At 49.0% G+C, this 15,501-nt stretch overlaps 1 protein-coding gene across 1 annotated transcript in view; it reads left to right on the top strand.

Moving 5' to 3' along the window:
* Nucleotides 1–15,501, top strand: part of DND1 (DND microRNA-mediated repression inhibitor 1) — a 37,771-nt gene that overhangs the window by 8,670 nt on the left and 13,600 nt on the right. The window contains exons 2-3 of the mRNA XM_075334671.1: nucleotides 4,696–4,819; nucleotides 9,589–10,050. Coding sequence (XP_075190786.1) covers nucleotides 4,696–4,819; nucleotides 9,589–10,050 — 586 coding nt within the window. The remainder of the gene's footprint in view (nucleotides 1–4,695; nucleotides 4,820–9,588; nucleotides 10,051–15,501) is intronic.

The following is a 15,501-nucleotide window of genomic DNA, read 5'->3' as shown; positions in this document are numbered from 1 at the left end:
AACTAGTGATGAGCGAGCATGCTTGTAACTACTCGGTACTCGCACGAGTATCACTGTACTCGGGCTGCTCGGCGGGTACCGAGTAATTTTGCAATACTCGTGCTTTACTCGTGGTCTTCATCCCTGCATGTTGGCGCTCTTTTGAGAGCCAGCCCTCATGCAGGGATTGGCTGGCAGACCACTGCAATGCCACAGCCCTGTTAGTTGTGGAATTGCAGTGATTGGCCGGCCTGCACAGCGTGACCGAGCCTTTATACCGGCCGGCGCGCTGTGCTCTGTACACAGCCATCTCATATTCCCTGCTTTCCACGCCCACAGGCGCCTATGATTGGTTGCAGTGAGACACGCCCCCACGCTGAGTGACAGGTGTCACACTGCACCCAATCACAGCAGCCGGTGGGCGTGTCTATACTGTGCAGTAAAATAAATAAATAAATAATTAAAAAAACGGCGTGCGGTTCCCCCCAATTTTAATACCAGCCAGATAAAGCCATACAGCTGAAGGCTGGTATTCTCAGGATGGGGAGCCCCACGTTATGGGGAGCCCCCCACCCTAACAATATCAGTCAGCAGCCGCCCAGAATTGCCGCATACATTATATGCGACAATTCTGGGACTGTACCCGGCTCTTCCCGATTTACCCTGGTGCGTTGGCAAATCGGGGTAATAAGGAGTTATTGGAAGCCCATAGCTGCCACTAAATCCTAGATTAATCATGTCATGCGTCTATGAGACACCCTCCATGATTAATCTGTAAGTTACAGTAAATAAACACACACACCAGAAAAAATCCTTTATTAGAAATAAAAAACACACACATATACCCTGGTTCACCACTTTAATCAGCCCGAAAAAGCCCTCCTTGTCCGGCGTAATCCAGGATGATCCAGCGTCGCATCCAGCGCTGCTGCATGGAGGTGACCGGAGCCGCAGCAGACACCGCCGCTCCGGTCACCTCCACACAGCAAATGAACACAGCCGCGCGATCAGCTGCTGTCACTGAGGTTACCCGCTGTCACCGCTGCATCCACCGGTGGCCGCGGGTAACCTCAGTGACAGCAGCTGATCGCGCGGCTGTGTTCATTTGCTGTGTGGAGGTGACCGGAGCGGCGGTGTCTGCTGCAGCTCCGGTCACCTCCATGCAGCAGCGCTGGATGCGACGCTGGATCATCCTGGATTACGCCGGACATGGAGGGCTTTTTCGGGCTGATTAAAGTGGTGAACCAGGGTATATGTGTGTGTTTTTATTTCTAATAAAGGATTTTTTCTGGTGTGTGTGTGTTTATTTACTGTAACTTACAGATTAATCATGGAGGGTGTCTCATAGACGCCTGACATGATTAATCTAGGACTTATTGGCAGCTATGGGCTGCCAATAACTCCTTATTACCCCGATTTGCCAACGCACCAGGGCAAATCGGGAAGAGCCGGGTACAGTCCCAGAACTGTCGCATATAATGTATGCGGCAATTCTGGGCGGCTGTTGGCTGATATTGTTAGGGTGGGGGGCTCCCCATAACGTGGAGCTCCCCATCCTGAGAATACCAGCCTTCAGCCGTATGGCTTTATCTGGCTGGTTTTAAAAATGGGGGGAACCGCACGCCGTTTTTTTTAATTATTTATTAATTTTAATTATTAATTTTAATTATTTATTAAATTAAAAAAAACGGCGTGCGGTTCCCCCCATTTTTAAAACCAGCCAGATAAAGCCATACGGCTGAAGGCTGGTATTCTCAGGATAGGGAGCTCCACGTTATGGGGAGCCCCCCACCCTAACAATATCAGCCAACAGCTGCCCAGAATTGCCGCATACATTATATGCGACAGTTCTGGGGCTGTACCCGGCTCTTCCCGATTTACCCTGGTGCGTTGGAAAATCGGGGTAATAAGGAGTTAATGGCAGCCCATAGCTGCCACTAAATCCTAGATTAATCATGTCAGGCGTCTCCCCGAGATTCCTTCCATGATTAATCTGTAAATTACAGTTAAAAAACACACACATCCGAAAAATCCTTTATTAGAAATAAAAAACACTAACAAAGTCCCTCATTACCAATTTATTAACCCCGACAAACCCTCCATGTCCGGCGTACTCCACGGACTCCGGCGTCGCGTCCAGCTCTGCTGCATGGAAGTGACAGGAGCTGCAGAAGACACCGCCGCTCCGGTCACCTCCACGCAGCTAATGAAGACAGCCGTGCGATCAGCTGAGCTGTCACTGAGGTTACCCGCTGTCACTGGATCCAGTGACGGCGGGTAACCTCAGTGACAGCTCAGCTGATCGCGCTACTCTCCTCATTTGCTGCGTGGAAGTGACCGGAGCGGCGGTGTCTTCTGCAGCTCCTGTCACTTCCATGCAGCAGCGCAGGATGCGACGCTGGAACATCCTGGATGACGCCGGACATGGAGGGCTTTTTGGGGCTGATTAAAGTGGTGAACCAGGGAATGTGTGTGTGTTTTTTATTTCTAATAAAGGATTTTTCGGGTGTGTGTGTTTATTTACTGTAACTTACAGATTAATCATGGAAGGTGTCTCATAGACGCCTGACATGATTAATCTAGGATTTAGTGGCAGCTATGGGCTGCCATTAACTCCTTATTACCCCGATTTGCCAAAGCACCAGGGCAAATCGGGAAGAGCCGGGTACAGCCCCAGAACTGTCGCATATAATGTATGCGGCAATTCTGGGCGGCTGCTGACTGATATTGTTAGGCTGGGGGGCTCCCCATAACGTGGAGCTCCCCATCCTGAGAATACCAGCCTTCAGCCGTATGGCTTTATCTGGCTGGCATTAAAATGGGGGGGACCGCACGCCGTTTTTTTTTAATTATTTATTAATTTATTTTACTGCACAGTATAGACACGCCCACCGGCTGCTGTGATTGGGTGCAGTGTGACACCTGTCACTCAGCGTGGGGGCGTGTCTCACTGCAACCAATCATAGGCACCGGTGGGCGGGGAAAGCAGGGAATAGGAGATTGTTTAATGAGCGGCCGGCTTTTTCAAAATAGTAAAAGCCGCCGGTCACCTCCACGCAGCTAATGAAGGGAATAGCGCGATCAGCTGCTGTCAGTCAGGTAACTCCCGGCCACCGCTGGATCCAGCGGTGCCGCGATTAACCTCAGTGACAGCAGCTGATCGCTCTACTCACCTCAGTTGGTGCATGGAGCTGACTGGAGCGGCGGTGAGTAGCGCGATCAGCTGAGCTGTCACTGAGGTTACCCGCGGCCACCGCTGCATCCACCGCTGGATCCAGGTAACCTCAGTGACAGCTCAGCTGATCGCTATACTCATCTCATTAGCTGCGTGGAGGTGACCGGAGCGGCGGTGTCTTCTGCAGCTCCTGTCACTTCCATGCAGCAGAGCTGGACGCGACGCTGGAGGACTGTGGAGTACGCCGGACATGGAGGGTTTGTCGGGGTTAATAAATTGGTAATGAGGGACTTTGTTAGTGTTTTTTATTTCTAATAAAGGATTTTTCGGGTGTGTGTTTTTTAACTGTAATTTACAGATTAATCATGGAAGGAATCTCGGGGAGACGCCTGACATGATTAATCTAGGATTTAGTGGCAGCTATGGGCTGCCATTAACTCCTTATTACCCCGATTTGCCAACGCACCAGGGTAAATCGGGAAGAGCCGGGTACAGCCCCAGAACTGTCGCATCTAATGTATGCGGCAATTCTGGGCGGCTGCTGACTGATATTGTTAGGGTGGGGGGCTCCCCATAACGTGGAGCTCCCCATCCTGAGAATACCAGCCTTCAGCCGTATGGCTTTATCTGGCTGGTATTAAAATTGGGGGGACCGCATGCCGTTTTTTTTAATTATTTAATTATTTATTTCACTGCACAGTATACACACACCGGCTGCTGTGATTGGTTGCAGTGAGACAGCTGTCACTCAGTGTGGGAGCGTGTCTCACTGCAACCAATCATAGGCGCCGAAAAGCAGGACAGCAGGGAATAGGAGATTGATTAATGAGCGGCCGGCTTTTTCAAAAGAGGAAAAGCCACCGGAGTTTGAACAGCTGTGCAGCGCCGCGGCAGTGATCGGGGAACGGTAAGTAAGAGAGAGGGGGGGGAACTGACCGACAGACTGTGAGAGGGGGACAGACAAGACAGAGAGAGACAGACAGAGCGAGACCGACCGACGGGAGATAGAATGAAAAAAAAAATGACCGACATCGCTAGTAAAAAGCACAAAACGTGCGTTTTGGACATCGGAGTGCCACACAAGGTTTTCATGTAAAATCTTTCATGTATTAATCTCAAAAAGTAACATACACCAGCTCTATCTCACTATTGGGTATGTGCCCTTAACATTTCCGCCATGAAAATTCATTTTGGTGTCATTTTGGAAGGTTTTCTGGTGAGTCCGTAAAAATGGCGTAAAACTCGGACAAAATTGTTCACATCTGTGACTTTTGAGTGATAAATGCTTCAAGGGGTCTTCCCCATGCTGTTGCCATGTCATTTGAGCACTCTTCTGAGACTTTTGTGACATTTTTAGGGTTTCTCCATGCTGCCGGGGGGTCATTTCACAAAAATACTCGGGTCTCCCATAGGATAACATTGGGCTCGGTGCTCGGGCCGAGTACACGAGTATCTTGGGAGGCTCGGCCCGAGCTTCGAGCACCCGAGCTTTTTAGTACTCGCTCATCACTAATAATAACCCTCCATTTGTTTTATCTTAGCCTCAAATTTGGCTCAATTCCGTGAATAGAAAGAATAAAACTGCACTTATCGAATGGATGAGACACTCAAATATATCTCTAGTGCAAGTGAACGGACAGAGGATGTACGGAGCGCCCCCTCCAGGTACAGTCTTGCTTAATGCTTGTGACTTGGAAACTTTCAGGACTCACGAACTACTCAAGAATTAACTGTACTGATACCTGTGACTTGCTCTTGAGTTCCATGTCCAAAAAATACTGAGTCACAGCATGGGGGAGGGGGGATTGCTAGAGATTGCCAGCTGATACAATTAAGGTACCGTCACACTAAGGGGTGCTTCACACATAGCGAGATCGCTACCGAAATCGCTGCTACATCACGGTTTTGGTGACGCAGCAGTGACCTCATTAGCGATCTCGCTGTGTGTGACACTGAGCAGTGATCTGGCCCCTGCTGTGAGATCGCTGCTCGTTACACACAGCCCTGGTTCGTTTTTTTTATTGTTGCTCTCCCGCTAATAAGCACACATCGCTGTGTGTGACAGCGAGAGAGCAACAATCCTGAATGTGCAGGAAGCAGGAGCCGGCGTCTGACAGCCTGCGGTAAGCTGTAACCAAGGTAAACATCGGGTAACCAAGGTGGTTACCTGATATTTACCTTCGTTACCAGCCTCCGCCGCTCTCACGCTGCCAGTGCCGGCTCCAGCTCTCTGCACATGTAGCTGCAGTACACATCGGGTTAATTAACCCGATGTGTACTGTAGCTAGGAGAGCAAGGAGCCAGCGCTAAGCAGTGTGCGCGGCTCCCTGCTCTCTGCACATGTAGCGACGTTATGATCGCTGCTGTGTTTGACAGCTAAGCAGCGATCATAACAGCGACTTACTAGGTCACTGCTACATCACAGAAAATGGTGACATAACAGCGACGTCGTTATCGCTGTCGCTATGTGTGAACCCAGCCTAAGCAACATCACTAGCAACATCACTGCTGAGGCACAACTTGCTTGCGATGTCGCTGTGTGTGACATCCAGCAACAACCTGGCCCCTGCTGTGAGGTCGCTGGTTGTTGCTGAATGTCCTGGACCATTTTTTAGTTGTTGCTCTCCTGCTGATAAGCACACATTGCTGTGTGTGACAGCGACAGAGCAACAACTAAATGTGCAGTGAGCCGGCTTCTGTGGACGCTGGTAACCACAGTAAACATCGGGTAACCAAGAAGCCCTTCCCTTGGTTACCCGATATTTACCTTCGTTACCAGCGTACGCCGCTCTCAGCTGTCAGTGCCGGCTCCCTGCACACGTAGCAGAGTACACATCGGGTAATTAACCCGATGTGTACTGTGGCTAGGTGTGCAGGGAGCCAGCGCTAAGCGGTGTGCGCTGGTAACCAAGGTAAATATCGGGTTGGTAACCCGGTATTTACCTTAGTTACCAAGTGCAGCATGCTTCCACGTGTTGCGATGCTCCAGCGATCCCTGCCAGGTCAGGTTGCTGGTGGGATCGCTGGAGCGTCGTTAGTGACATCTCACCAGCGACCTCCTAGCAACTTACCAGAGATCCCTATCAGGTTGTATCGTTGTTGGGATCGCTGGTAAGTTGTTTAGTGTGACTGGGCCTTTATATAAAACTAGTGTGCAAATGACAAGACCTGAGGACAGCTAACAAATGGTTAACAAGGCTTAGACCAGAAGGTAGTTATTGCCCATCCACAGTATGGCTATGTGCGCACGGTGCGTTTTTCGTGGAGTTTTTGCGCGTTTTTTGGGTGCGTTTTTGGCCTCAAAACTGCAGGACTTTGCTTCCCCAGCAAAGTCTGAGTTTTCATTTTTGCTGTCCGCACACATCTGTTTTTTTTTACCTGCGTTTTTGAGTTAAAAAAAAAAAATGGACATGTTAGTTCTTTCCCCCTCATGCAATGCATTTGAAAAACGCAGCAAAACGCAGAGATCAAAAATGCAGCAAAACTCAGCCAAAAACGCACCAAATCGCGGCAAAAACGCATGCGTTTTTTGATGCGTTTTTTCGACGCAGGTGCGTTTTTGTGCGGTTTTAGCGGCCAAAAACGCACAAAAATGCAGTGTCAAAAAGACGCAGTGTGCGAACCTAGCCTAAGGCTATGTTCGCACGTTGCGTTTTTTACCGCGTTTCTGCAGCGTTTTTGGCAGCAGCGTTTTTGGGCAAAAAGGCATGCGTTTTTGTTTTCCAGCAAAGTCTATGGTAAAAGCAGAAATCCTGTCTGCACTTTGCTTTTTTTTCAGCAGCGTTTAATTTGCATATTTGTGGTCAAAAACCATGCTGAAAAAGAAGCAGCATGTCAGTTGTTTTTGCCATTTCTGCAGCGTTTCCTTAACATTGGAGTCAATGAGAAATGGCAAAAAGCAACCAAAATCACAATTCCTGCGTTTTTCATGCTTTTTACCTGCTTTTCACCTGCGTTTTTGGCTCCAAAAACGCATGCTTTTCTGGGCAAAAATTAATGGGTTCTAATGTTCCTTTACACACACACAATAACCGACAATTTAAATGTTAAAAAATAATAAACTTTAGCTATTTTTCTGTTAAAATGTGCATAACCACTATTATTACATTAAAGATGATGATTTCCCATATAATTTTATTAAAAGTTAATTTTATACTTTCTTTCTCTTTTTTCATTCTTTTTGACTAATTCAACTTTATTTCTCAGTGTCTTGATCTCAAAAACGCATCTGCAGAAACGCAGGTGAAAACGCAGGTAAAAAGCGCTAAAAACGCACTAAAAACGCGGTAAAACGCATGCGTTTTTAGCGCTAAAAAATTGTCAAAAGCCATTTGGTCAAAAACCAAGGGAAGGAAAACGTGCAGAATAAACTGCAGGTACTCCGACGCAACGTGCGCACATAGCCTAACACTGGAGATTTCACTGCTGAAGGTTTCTTCAGCAGTCACATAGGCAATGAATGGAGTGACCTCACATGGGGGGGGGGGGGGGTATTCTTTAGCAGGGGTCTCAAACTTGTGGGCTTCATGTAATCCCTCAAACAATAATTGGGGTAGAGGCTCTACCAAATATGCTGGGATAGGGCAAAGTGACTGCAAATAGGGGTTGGGGGCAGCAATTGTTGCTGCTGGGATGGGGGGGCTGCTATTTGCAAGAATTACTTTGTTGCTAATTGTAAAGCAATATTGCTGTATGGGTGATTGGGGGGCAAAACGCTTATTGAATAGTAAAAATGCTTTTTTTTACTAATTTTAGTAACATGACAATGTTTGCAAAATATTCCCCCCTTCCTATGCATCCACTGTAATGAACTTCAGCTTGGACACTACAACTATCACTAGAAAAGACTTGAGTCCTTTAAGGCTAGGACACGGCAAATAAAAAGTCTTGGGTGGAATGTGATTAAAAAAAAAAAAATTGCATTCAGGTGGGGTCGTTGGCATCCAATTTTATTCAATTTTTTTTTTTTCTTGGTCCTAATTGGACTGAAAACAGTTGCTGCAGGTCGAATCCAATCCATTTTCACTTGCACCCATACAAGTCTATGGGTGTGAAAAACATCATACTGCACTCAGATGACACGAGTGCAGTGCGATAATGGCATCAGCTGATAATGGAGGAGATGGGAGCTTAATCCTGCCCTCTCTTCCGCAGCTGTGATCTGATCAGTGGTATGACACTCTGCTTATACTTACAGCACAACAGGAGCTGAGCATTGCATCAGATGCCATACGCTCGTGTGGCCCCAGTTTTAAAGGGAACCTGTCAGGTGCAGTATGCACTCAGCCACGAGCAGTTTGGGGTGCATATTGCTAATCCCTGCCTAATCGTCCCTGTATCTAGTAGCAGAGATAAAAGCTCTTTAGAAATACTACTTCTAAAGATCTCTTTACCGTACGCTAATGAGCAAGGGCACTCGCCCCCTTGGTGTTCCCCGGCAGTTGCCCACAATTAGCATGTTGGCACGCCACAGGGGTGTACTATCATGCTAACAAATATGCAGCGTCACAGGATGATCACTCACCTCTCCGCTGCCATCGTGGCTGACGCTGGATTTTGGCTCAGTGCGCATGACTCCAGAATCTCGGTCATGCGCACTACTTTAGTTTGAAGCCAGGATCCGTACACCCGGCTTCATAGTGCGCATGACCCAAACTCCGGGGTCATGCGCACGGAGCTGAAATCCAGCGTCAGATGTGATGGCAGCGGAGAGGTGAGTGAGATCATCCTGTGAGGTTGCGTATTCATTAGCATGACCGTACACCCACAGGGGCGTACTAACATGCGAATGGGGGGCAACCGGCCGGAGAATTAACGCCCAGGTGACTAGTCCCCTCGCTCATTAGCATACGGTAAAATATCTCGAAATACTTTCTAAAGATCTCTTAATCTATGCTAGTATATACAGGGACGGTTAGGCAGGGATTAGCAATATGCACCCAAAACTGCTCGTGGTTCTGGATCCATATTGGACCTGACAGGTTCACTTTAATGTCAGATGCAGTGATATATAGTAACTAACCTGCTGTGTGAAATGTGGGCTGACACTCTGCACAGCAGGCAGATCTAGTGATTTCATTGTGCCTGCTGTACTGAGACTTGGTTATAGGCTTAACAGTGGAAGAGGGATCCATCTGCTCACTCTACCATTTAATAAAATGGTATCTGCACCCTGGAGACATTGAGGTGGAGAGGGGTGGCTGCATGGTGTGATATGCCAATTTATTTTTGTCATTTGTCCTGGTATGAAGCAATGTCTAAAGGCTAGATGTCTGATCTAGTGGGACCTTACACTCAATTACCAAATTGGGGAATGTCTAAAGGGGCATCTCAAACTGGTATGTCCACAGTTGACATATGGTCAATGGTTGTCCAAGAATTACAATGCTAATAAACAATGTCAACCTTTCAACTCTAAATGTTTCCATGTTTAGGATGGCTTGGAGACGCTCCACCGCATGGTTCTGAAATTTTCATTGGGAACTTACCACAGGAGATATATGAAGATACACTGATCCCACTGTTCCAGTCTGTTGGCAAGTTGTACGAGTTCCGATTGATGATGACCTTCAGTGGCCTGAACCGTGGCTTTGCTTACGCACGTTACTCATCGAGACGTGTTGCCGATCAGGCCATTGCTCAACTCGGCAGCTATGAAATTCAGCCCGGCTTTAAGATGTTTGTGTGCCGAAGCACCGAGAAGTGTGAGCTGATGCTGGATGGCCTGCCAGGGTTTATGGATCACACCGTACTAGAAGACATCCTGGTAAAAATGACCACAGGAGTAGAGACGGTTTCACTCTATGCTAGTCTGACCTCCGACATGAAGAACATGGCTATTGTGAAATACAACTCTCACAAGGCGGCCGCTCTGGCCAAAAAGAGCTTGTGTGAAGGTTTGTAGAGTTCAACTGTCCTAGAACTAAACATTTTTAGCTTGATCTCAACTTTCTTTCTTGGTGTCAAGGTATAATGGTGGTCCAACAATACCCACATTACACTTAAGGTTGTATACATAGTGTGAACCCTGTATTTGGTATATAAGCAGTGGATAAACCTCTAAACTGTCGGCTGGTTTCCATCATGCCTGGAAGCTGGTGCTCAGTTGCAGAATTTCCAACTTTTTCCTTCTGGATATTGGAAATTTCAAAAGGTGCTGCCAGCAGTGGATCTTGATGATTTCCAGACCCAAACGCATTCAGCTTGGTGGACAACTATTAAATTCACTTTGTGCTCATAGCCTGTTTTTTTTTTTTTTTTTGTCACAAATCTGCATACCTATCCTTTAAAGGGAACCTGCCAGGTCAAAAAAACATTAAAACCTACAAGCAGCATATGTGAGCTAGTAACCCCTTCCTACCCATCCCTGTGTTGTAGTAATGTGTAATTTGAAAGTAATGTTTTATTACTTATTCCCTATGTAAATGAGCAGGGTCTCTAGCCCCATGGGTGTTTGCATGCTTTCCATAAATTATATCATGGATTTACATGAGCGACGTCACAATTAGTGCCTTCAGAATCCTGCGTGTGTGCACTTGCCATTCTCGCTGCCTTCTCATCCTGGTATTTGCTTGTTGGCTTCAGACGCACGCTGCGCATGCTCAGACTCCTGCGGTTTCAGTCATGTGCAGCGTGCGTCTGAGCCCAGCAAGTAAACACCAGGATGAGAAGGTGGAAAGAATGGCAAGTGCGCACACGCAGGATTCTGACGCTGACATTGCTCATGTAAATCCATGGTATCACGCCCACAGGGGTGTGATACCACGGAAAGCATGCAAACACCCACGGGTGATGTGACGCCCACTGGGCTAGAGACACTATAATTTGCCTAGTGAATATGTAAGTCATGTATTTTATTACTTTCATATTACACATTACAACACAGGGATGGGTAGAAAGGGGTTAATAGCTCGCACAGGCTCCTGCTTGTAGGTTATAACACTTTTTTGACCTGACAGGTTCCCTTTAAGCCAGCAAATTCTTGAATTCCGAAGGACTGCACGGTTTTTTTTTTCCTTTGACATGCTGCAGTTTTTCCTGCACCAAATCTGCAAAATGTTTGGTGCTTTCCAGCAATTCCACCCATGTTTTTTTTTTCTTGTTTTTTTTTTTTTTTGCTAGAAGATACAGATTTGGTGCAGGAATTTCTGCACCAAATACTCAGCGTGTGCAAATAGCCTAATCTCATTGGCAGTGGAGTAAGGCTATGTGCGCACAGTGCGTTTTTCGCAGCGTTTTTGCGCATTTTTCAGGTGCGTTTTGGCCTCAAAACTGCATGACTTCGCTTCCCCAGCAAAGTCTGAGTTTTCAATTTTGCTGTCCGCACACGTCTTTTTTTTTTTTTTTTTTTAAGCTCAAAAACGCAGCTTAAAAAACAGTTATGTCAATTCTTTCCTGCGTTTTTCTGCGTTTTCCCCCCATGCAATGCATTGGAAAACTGCAGAAAAACGCAGAGATCAAAAATGCACCAAATCGCGGTAAAAACGCAGTGTGTGAACTTAGCCTAACGCTAGTTTCACACTTGCGTTCAGCGCATTCCGTCACTATGGAGAATAGCGCAGTCCGTTAACGGACCGCGCTATTCTCCATAGAGTTGTATGGATGATGCACTGTAACGCAAGTGTTTGCGTTGCATCTGCTGGACGACGCAGTGGCATTATTTTGACTGCGTCTAGCGGATTGAACGCAGCATGTAACGTTTTTTGGAGCGTTAAAATGGCGCACCATGACTGATTCCGTTGGAATCCGCCACAGTGTCTTAATTGTCTACGGTGGCGGTTTCCGCCGCTATGCGCTAAGCGGCGGAATCCGCTGACTGATTTCGTCACTTTCTACTGCACATGCTCAGCATGTCCAGCAGAACGATCGAAATCGTTTAAAATCACTCCTGGTCTCTGTCCCCCCTCTCCCTCCTCTCTCATACTCAACGATCACCGGCGCGGTGCTGCACAGCTGTCACACTGCTCCAGCGGCTGTTCCTCTTTTGAAAAAGCCGGCCGCCCATTATTCAATCTCGTATTCCCTGCTTTCCCCGCCCACCGGCGCCTATGATTGGTTGCAGCCAGACCCGCCCCCACGCTGAGTGACAGCTGTCTCACCAATCACAGCCGCCGGTGGGCGTGTATATATCGTGCAGTACAATAAATAAATTTAAAAAAACGGCGTGCGGTCCCCCCCAATTTTAATACCAGCCAGATAAAGCCATACGGCCGGATGGGGAGCCCCACATTATGGGGAGCCCCCCAGCCTAACAATATCAGCCAGCAGCCGCCCAGAATAGTCGCATCCATTAGATGCGACAGTTCTGGGACTGTACCCGGCTCTTCCCGATTTGCCCTGGTGCGTTGGCAAATCGGGGTAATAAGGAGTTAATGGCAGCCCATAGCTGCCACTAAATCCTAGATTAATCATGTCAGGCGTCTCCCCGAGATACCCTCCATGATTAATCTGTAAGTTAAAGAAAATAAACACACACCTGAAAAAAATCCTTTATTTGGAATAAAAGACAAAAAAAACACCCTCTTTTACCACTTTATTAAAATCCCCAAATACCCCTCCAGGTCCGACGTAATCCAGAGGTCCCGCAACACATCCAGCTCTGCTACATGAAGCTGTCAGGAGTGGCAGTAGAACACCGCCGCTCCTGTGAGCTCCACGCAGCAACTGAAGTGAATGGCGCTGTCAGCGGGGACATCACTGTGTGTGGCTGTGTGTGTGTGTGGCTGTGTGTGTGTGTGTGGCTGTGTGTGTGTGTGTGGCTGTGTGTGTGTGTGTGGCTGTGTGTGTGTGTGTGGCTGTGTGTGTGTGTGTGGCTGTGTGTGTGTGTCTGGCTGTGTGTGTGTGTGTCTGGCTGTGTGTGTGTGTGTCTGGCTGTGTGTGTGTGTGTCTGGCTGTGTGTGTGTGTGTCTGGCTGTGTGTGTGTGTGTCTGGCTGTGTGTGTGTGTGTCTGGCTGTGTGTGTGTGTGTCTGGCTGTGTGTGTGTGTGTCTGGCTGTGTGTGTGTGTGTCTGGCTGTGTGTGTGTGTGGCTGGCTGTGTGTGTGTGTGGCTGGCTGTGTGTGTGTGTGTGGCTGGCTGTGTGTGTGTGTGTGGCTGGCTGTGTGTGTGTGTGTGGCTGGCTGTGTGTGTGTGTGTGGCTGGCTGTGTGTGTGTGTGTGGCTGGCTGTGTGTGTGTGTGTGTGTGTCTGGCTGGCTGTGTGTGTGTGTGTGTCTGGCTGGCTGTGTGTGTGTGTGTGTCTGGCTGGCTGTGTGTGTGTGTGTGTCTGGCTGGCTGTGTGTGTGTGTGTGTCTGGCTGGCTGTGTGTGTGTGTGTGTCTGGCTGGCTGTGTGTGTGTGTGTGTCTGGCTGTGTGTGTGTGTGTGTGTGTCTGGCTGTGTGTGTGTGTGTGTGTCTGGCTGTGTGTGTGTGTGTGTGTGTCTGGCTGTGTGTGTGTGTGTGTGTCTGGCTGTGTGTGTGTGTGTGGCTGTGTGTGTGTGGCTGTGTGTGTGGCTGTGTGTGTGTGGCTGTGTGTGTGTGGCTGTGTGTGTGTGCGTGGCTGTGTGTGTGTGCGTGGCTGTGTGTGTGTGCGTGGCTGTGTGTGTGTGCGTGGCTGTGTGTGTGTGCGTGGCTGTGTGTGTGTGCGTGGCTGTGTGTGTGTGCGTGGCTGTGTGTGTGTGCGTGGCTGTGTGTGTGTGCGTGGCTGTGTGTGTGTGCGTGGCTGTGTGTGTGTGCGTGGCTGTGTGTGTGTGCGTGGCTGTGTGTGTGTGCGTGGCTGTGTGTGTGTGCGTGGCTGTGTGTGTGTGCGTGGCTGTGTGTGTGTGGCTGTGTGTGTGTGGCTGTGTGTGTGTGGCTGTGTGTGTGTGGCTGTGTGTGTGTGGCTGTGTGTGTGTGGCTGTGTGTGTGTGGCTGTGTGTGTGTGGCTGTGTGTGTGTGGCTGTGTGTGTGTGGCTGTGTGTGTGTGTGTGGCTGTGTGTGTGTGTGTGTGGCTGTGTGTGTGTGTGTGGCTGTGTGTGTGTGTGTGGCTGTGTGTGTGTGTGTGTGGCTGTGTGTGTGTGTGTGTGTGTGTGTGTGTGGCTGTGTGTGTGTGTGTGTGTGTCTGGCTGTGTGTGTGTGTGTGTGTCTGGCTGTGTGTGTGTGTGTGGCTGTGTGTGTGTGGCTGTGTGTGTGGCTGTGTGTGTGTGCGTGGCTGTGTGTGTGTGCGTGGCTGTGTGTGTGTGCGTGGCTGTGTGTGTGTGCGTGGCTGTGTGTGTGTGCGTGGCTGTGTGTGTGTGCGTGGCTGTGTGTGTGTGCGTGGCTGTGTGTGTGTGCGTGGCTGTGTGTGTGTGCGTGGCTGTGTGTGTGTGCGTGGCTGTGTGTGTGTGCGTGGCTGTGTGTGTGTGCGTGGCTGTGTGTGTGTGCGTGGCTGTGTGTGTGTGCGTGGCTGTGTGTGCGTGGCTGTGTGTGTGTGGCTGTGTGTGTGTGTGTGTGTGTGCGCGCGTGTGTGTGTGGCTGTGTGTGTGTGTGCGCGCGTGTGTGTGGCTGTGTGTGTGTGTGGGGCTGTGTGCGGGGGTGTCTGGTGCTCTCTCTCTCGGCCCAAAGAAAACTTAACGCAATGCGTTATTTCACTGGAATCCGTTGCCTTTATTATCACACTTTTTGCAAGGCATCCGTCACATGCGTTACACAACGCAATGTGACGGATGCCGTTCAACGCAAGTGTGAAACTAGCCTAAGTGTGAATCTTTGCAGACTACTTGTACATGAATCTGTCTCTGGTCTCCTATGCTTCTTGCTTTGTATTAAAGGGAACCTGTCATGAGAAATGTCCCCTAAAACCTCACAGATTCCCCCTCTGCAGCTCCTGGGCTGCATTCTATAAAGGTCCCTGTTATGATTGTGGCCACTTTCTGACCTAAAAAAAGTGTTTATAAAGTTGTACCTTTTTTGCTTCTGATTCTGTAAATCCGTCACGGGGGCGGGCTGCCTGATGGCCGTTATTCTGCCCCCTGGTCCTGTATGCCGCCCCCATCGCTGATTACAATACTTCTGGACGCCGCCCCCTGCTCCATCCATCGCCGCGCATGCCCAGTGCCCATCTCTCGGGGATGAGCACTGTGCCTAGCGTCACCGCTGGTGACGTGCACGCAGGGTTAAGATTATGGGCGGTGCTGTGATGTTTATTCCTAAGCAAAATCGCGGGGCCGCGCTTTCCCCCTCGGCCTGCTTAGTTCTGCGCAAGCGCGCTGCTGCTGACCCCCACGTCACCTCCTTCCCATCTTGCCCCGAGGCAGGAAATAGATGGGAGGAGCGCGGAGCAGTGACTACACCGATCAGGAGGAGACGCGGAGATCAGATTACCAGCAGCGCGCTTGCGCAGAACGAAGCAGGCCGA

The sequence above is a fragment of the Anomaloglossus baeobatrachus genome, chromosome 2 (assembly GCF_048569485.1).
Source record: "Anomaloglossus baeobatrachus isolate aAnoBae1 chromosome 2, aAnoBae1.hap1, whole genome shotgun sequence".
NCBI lineage: Eukaryota > Metazoa > Chordata > Amphibia > Anura > Aromobatidae > Anomaloglossus > Anomaloglossus baeobatrachus.
The sequence above is the reverse complement of the archived record's forward strand: the minus strand, read 5'-3'. Positions and strand labels throughout refer to the sequence as shown.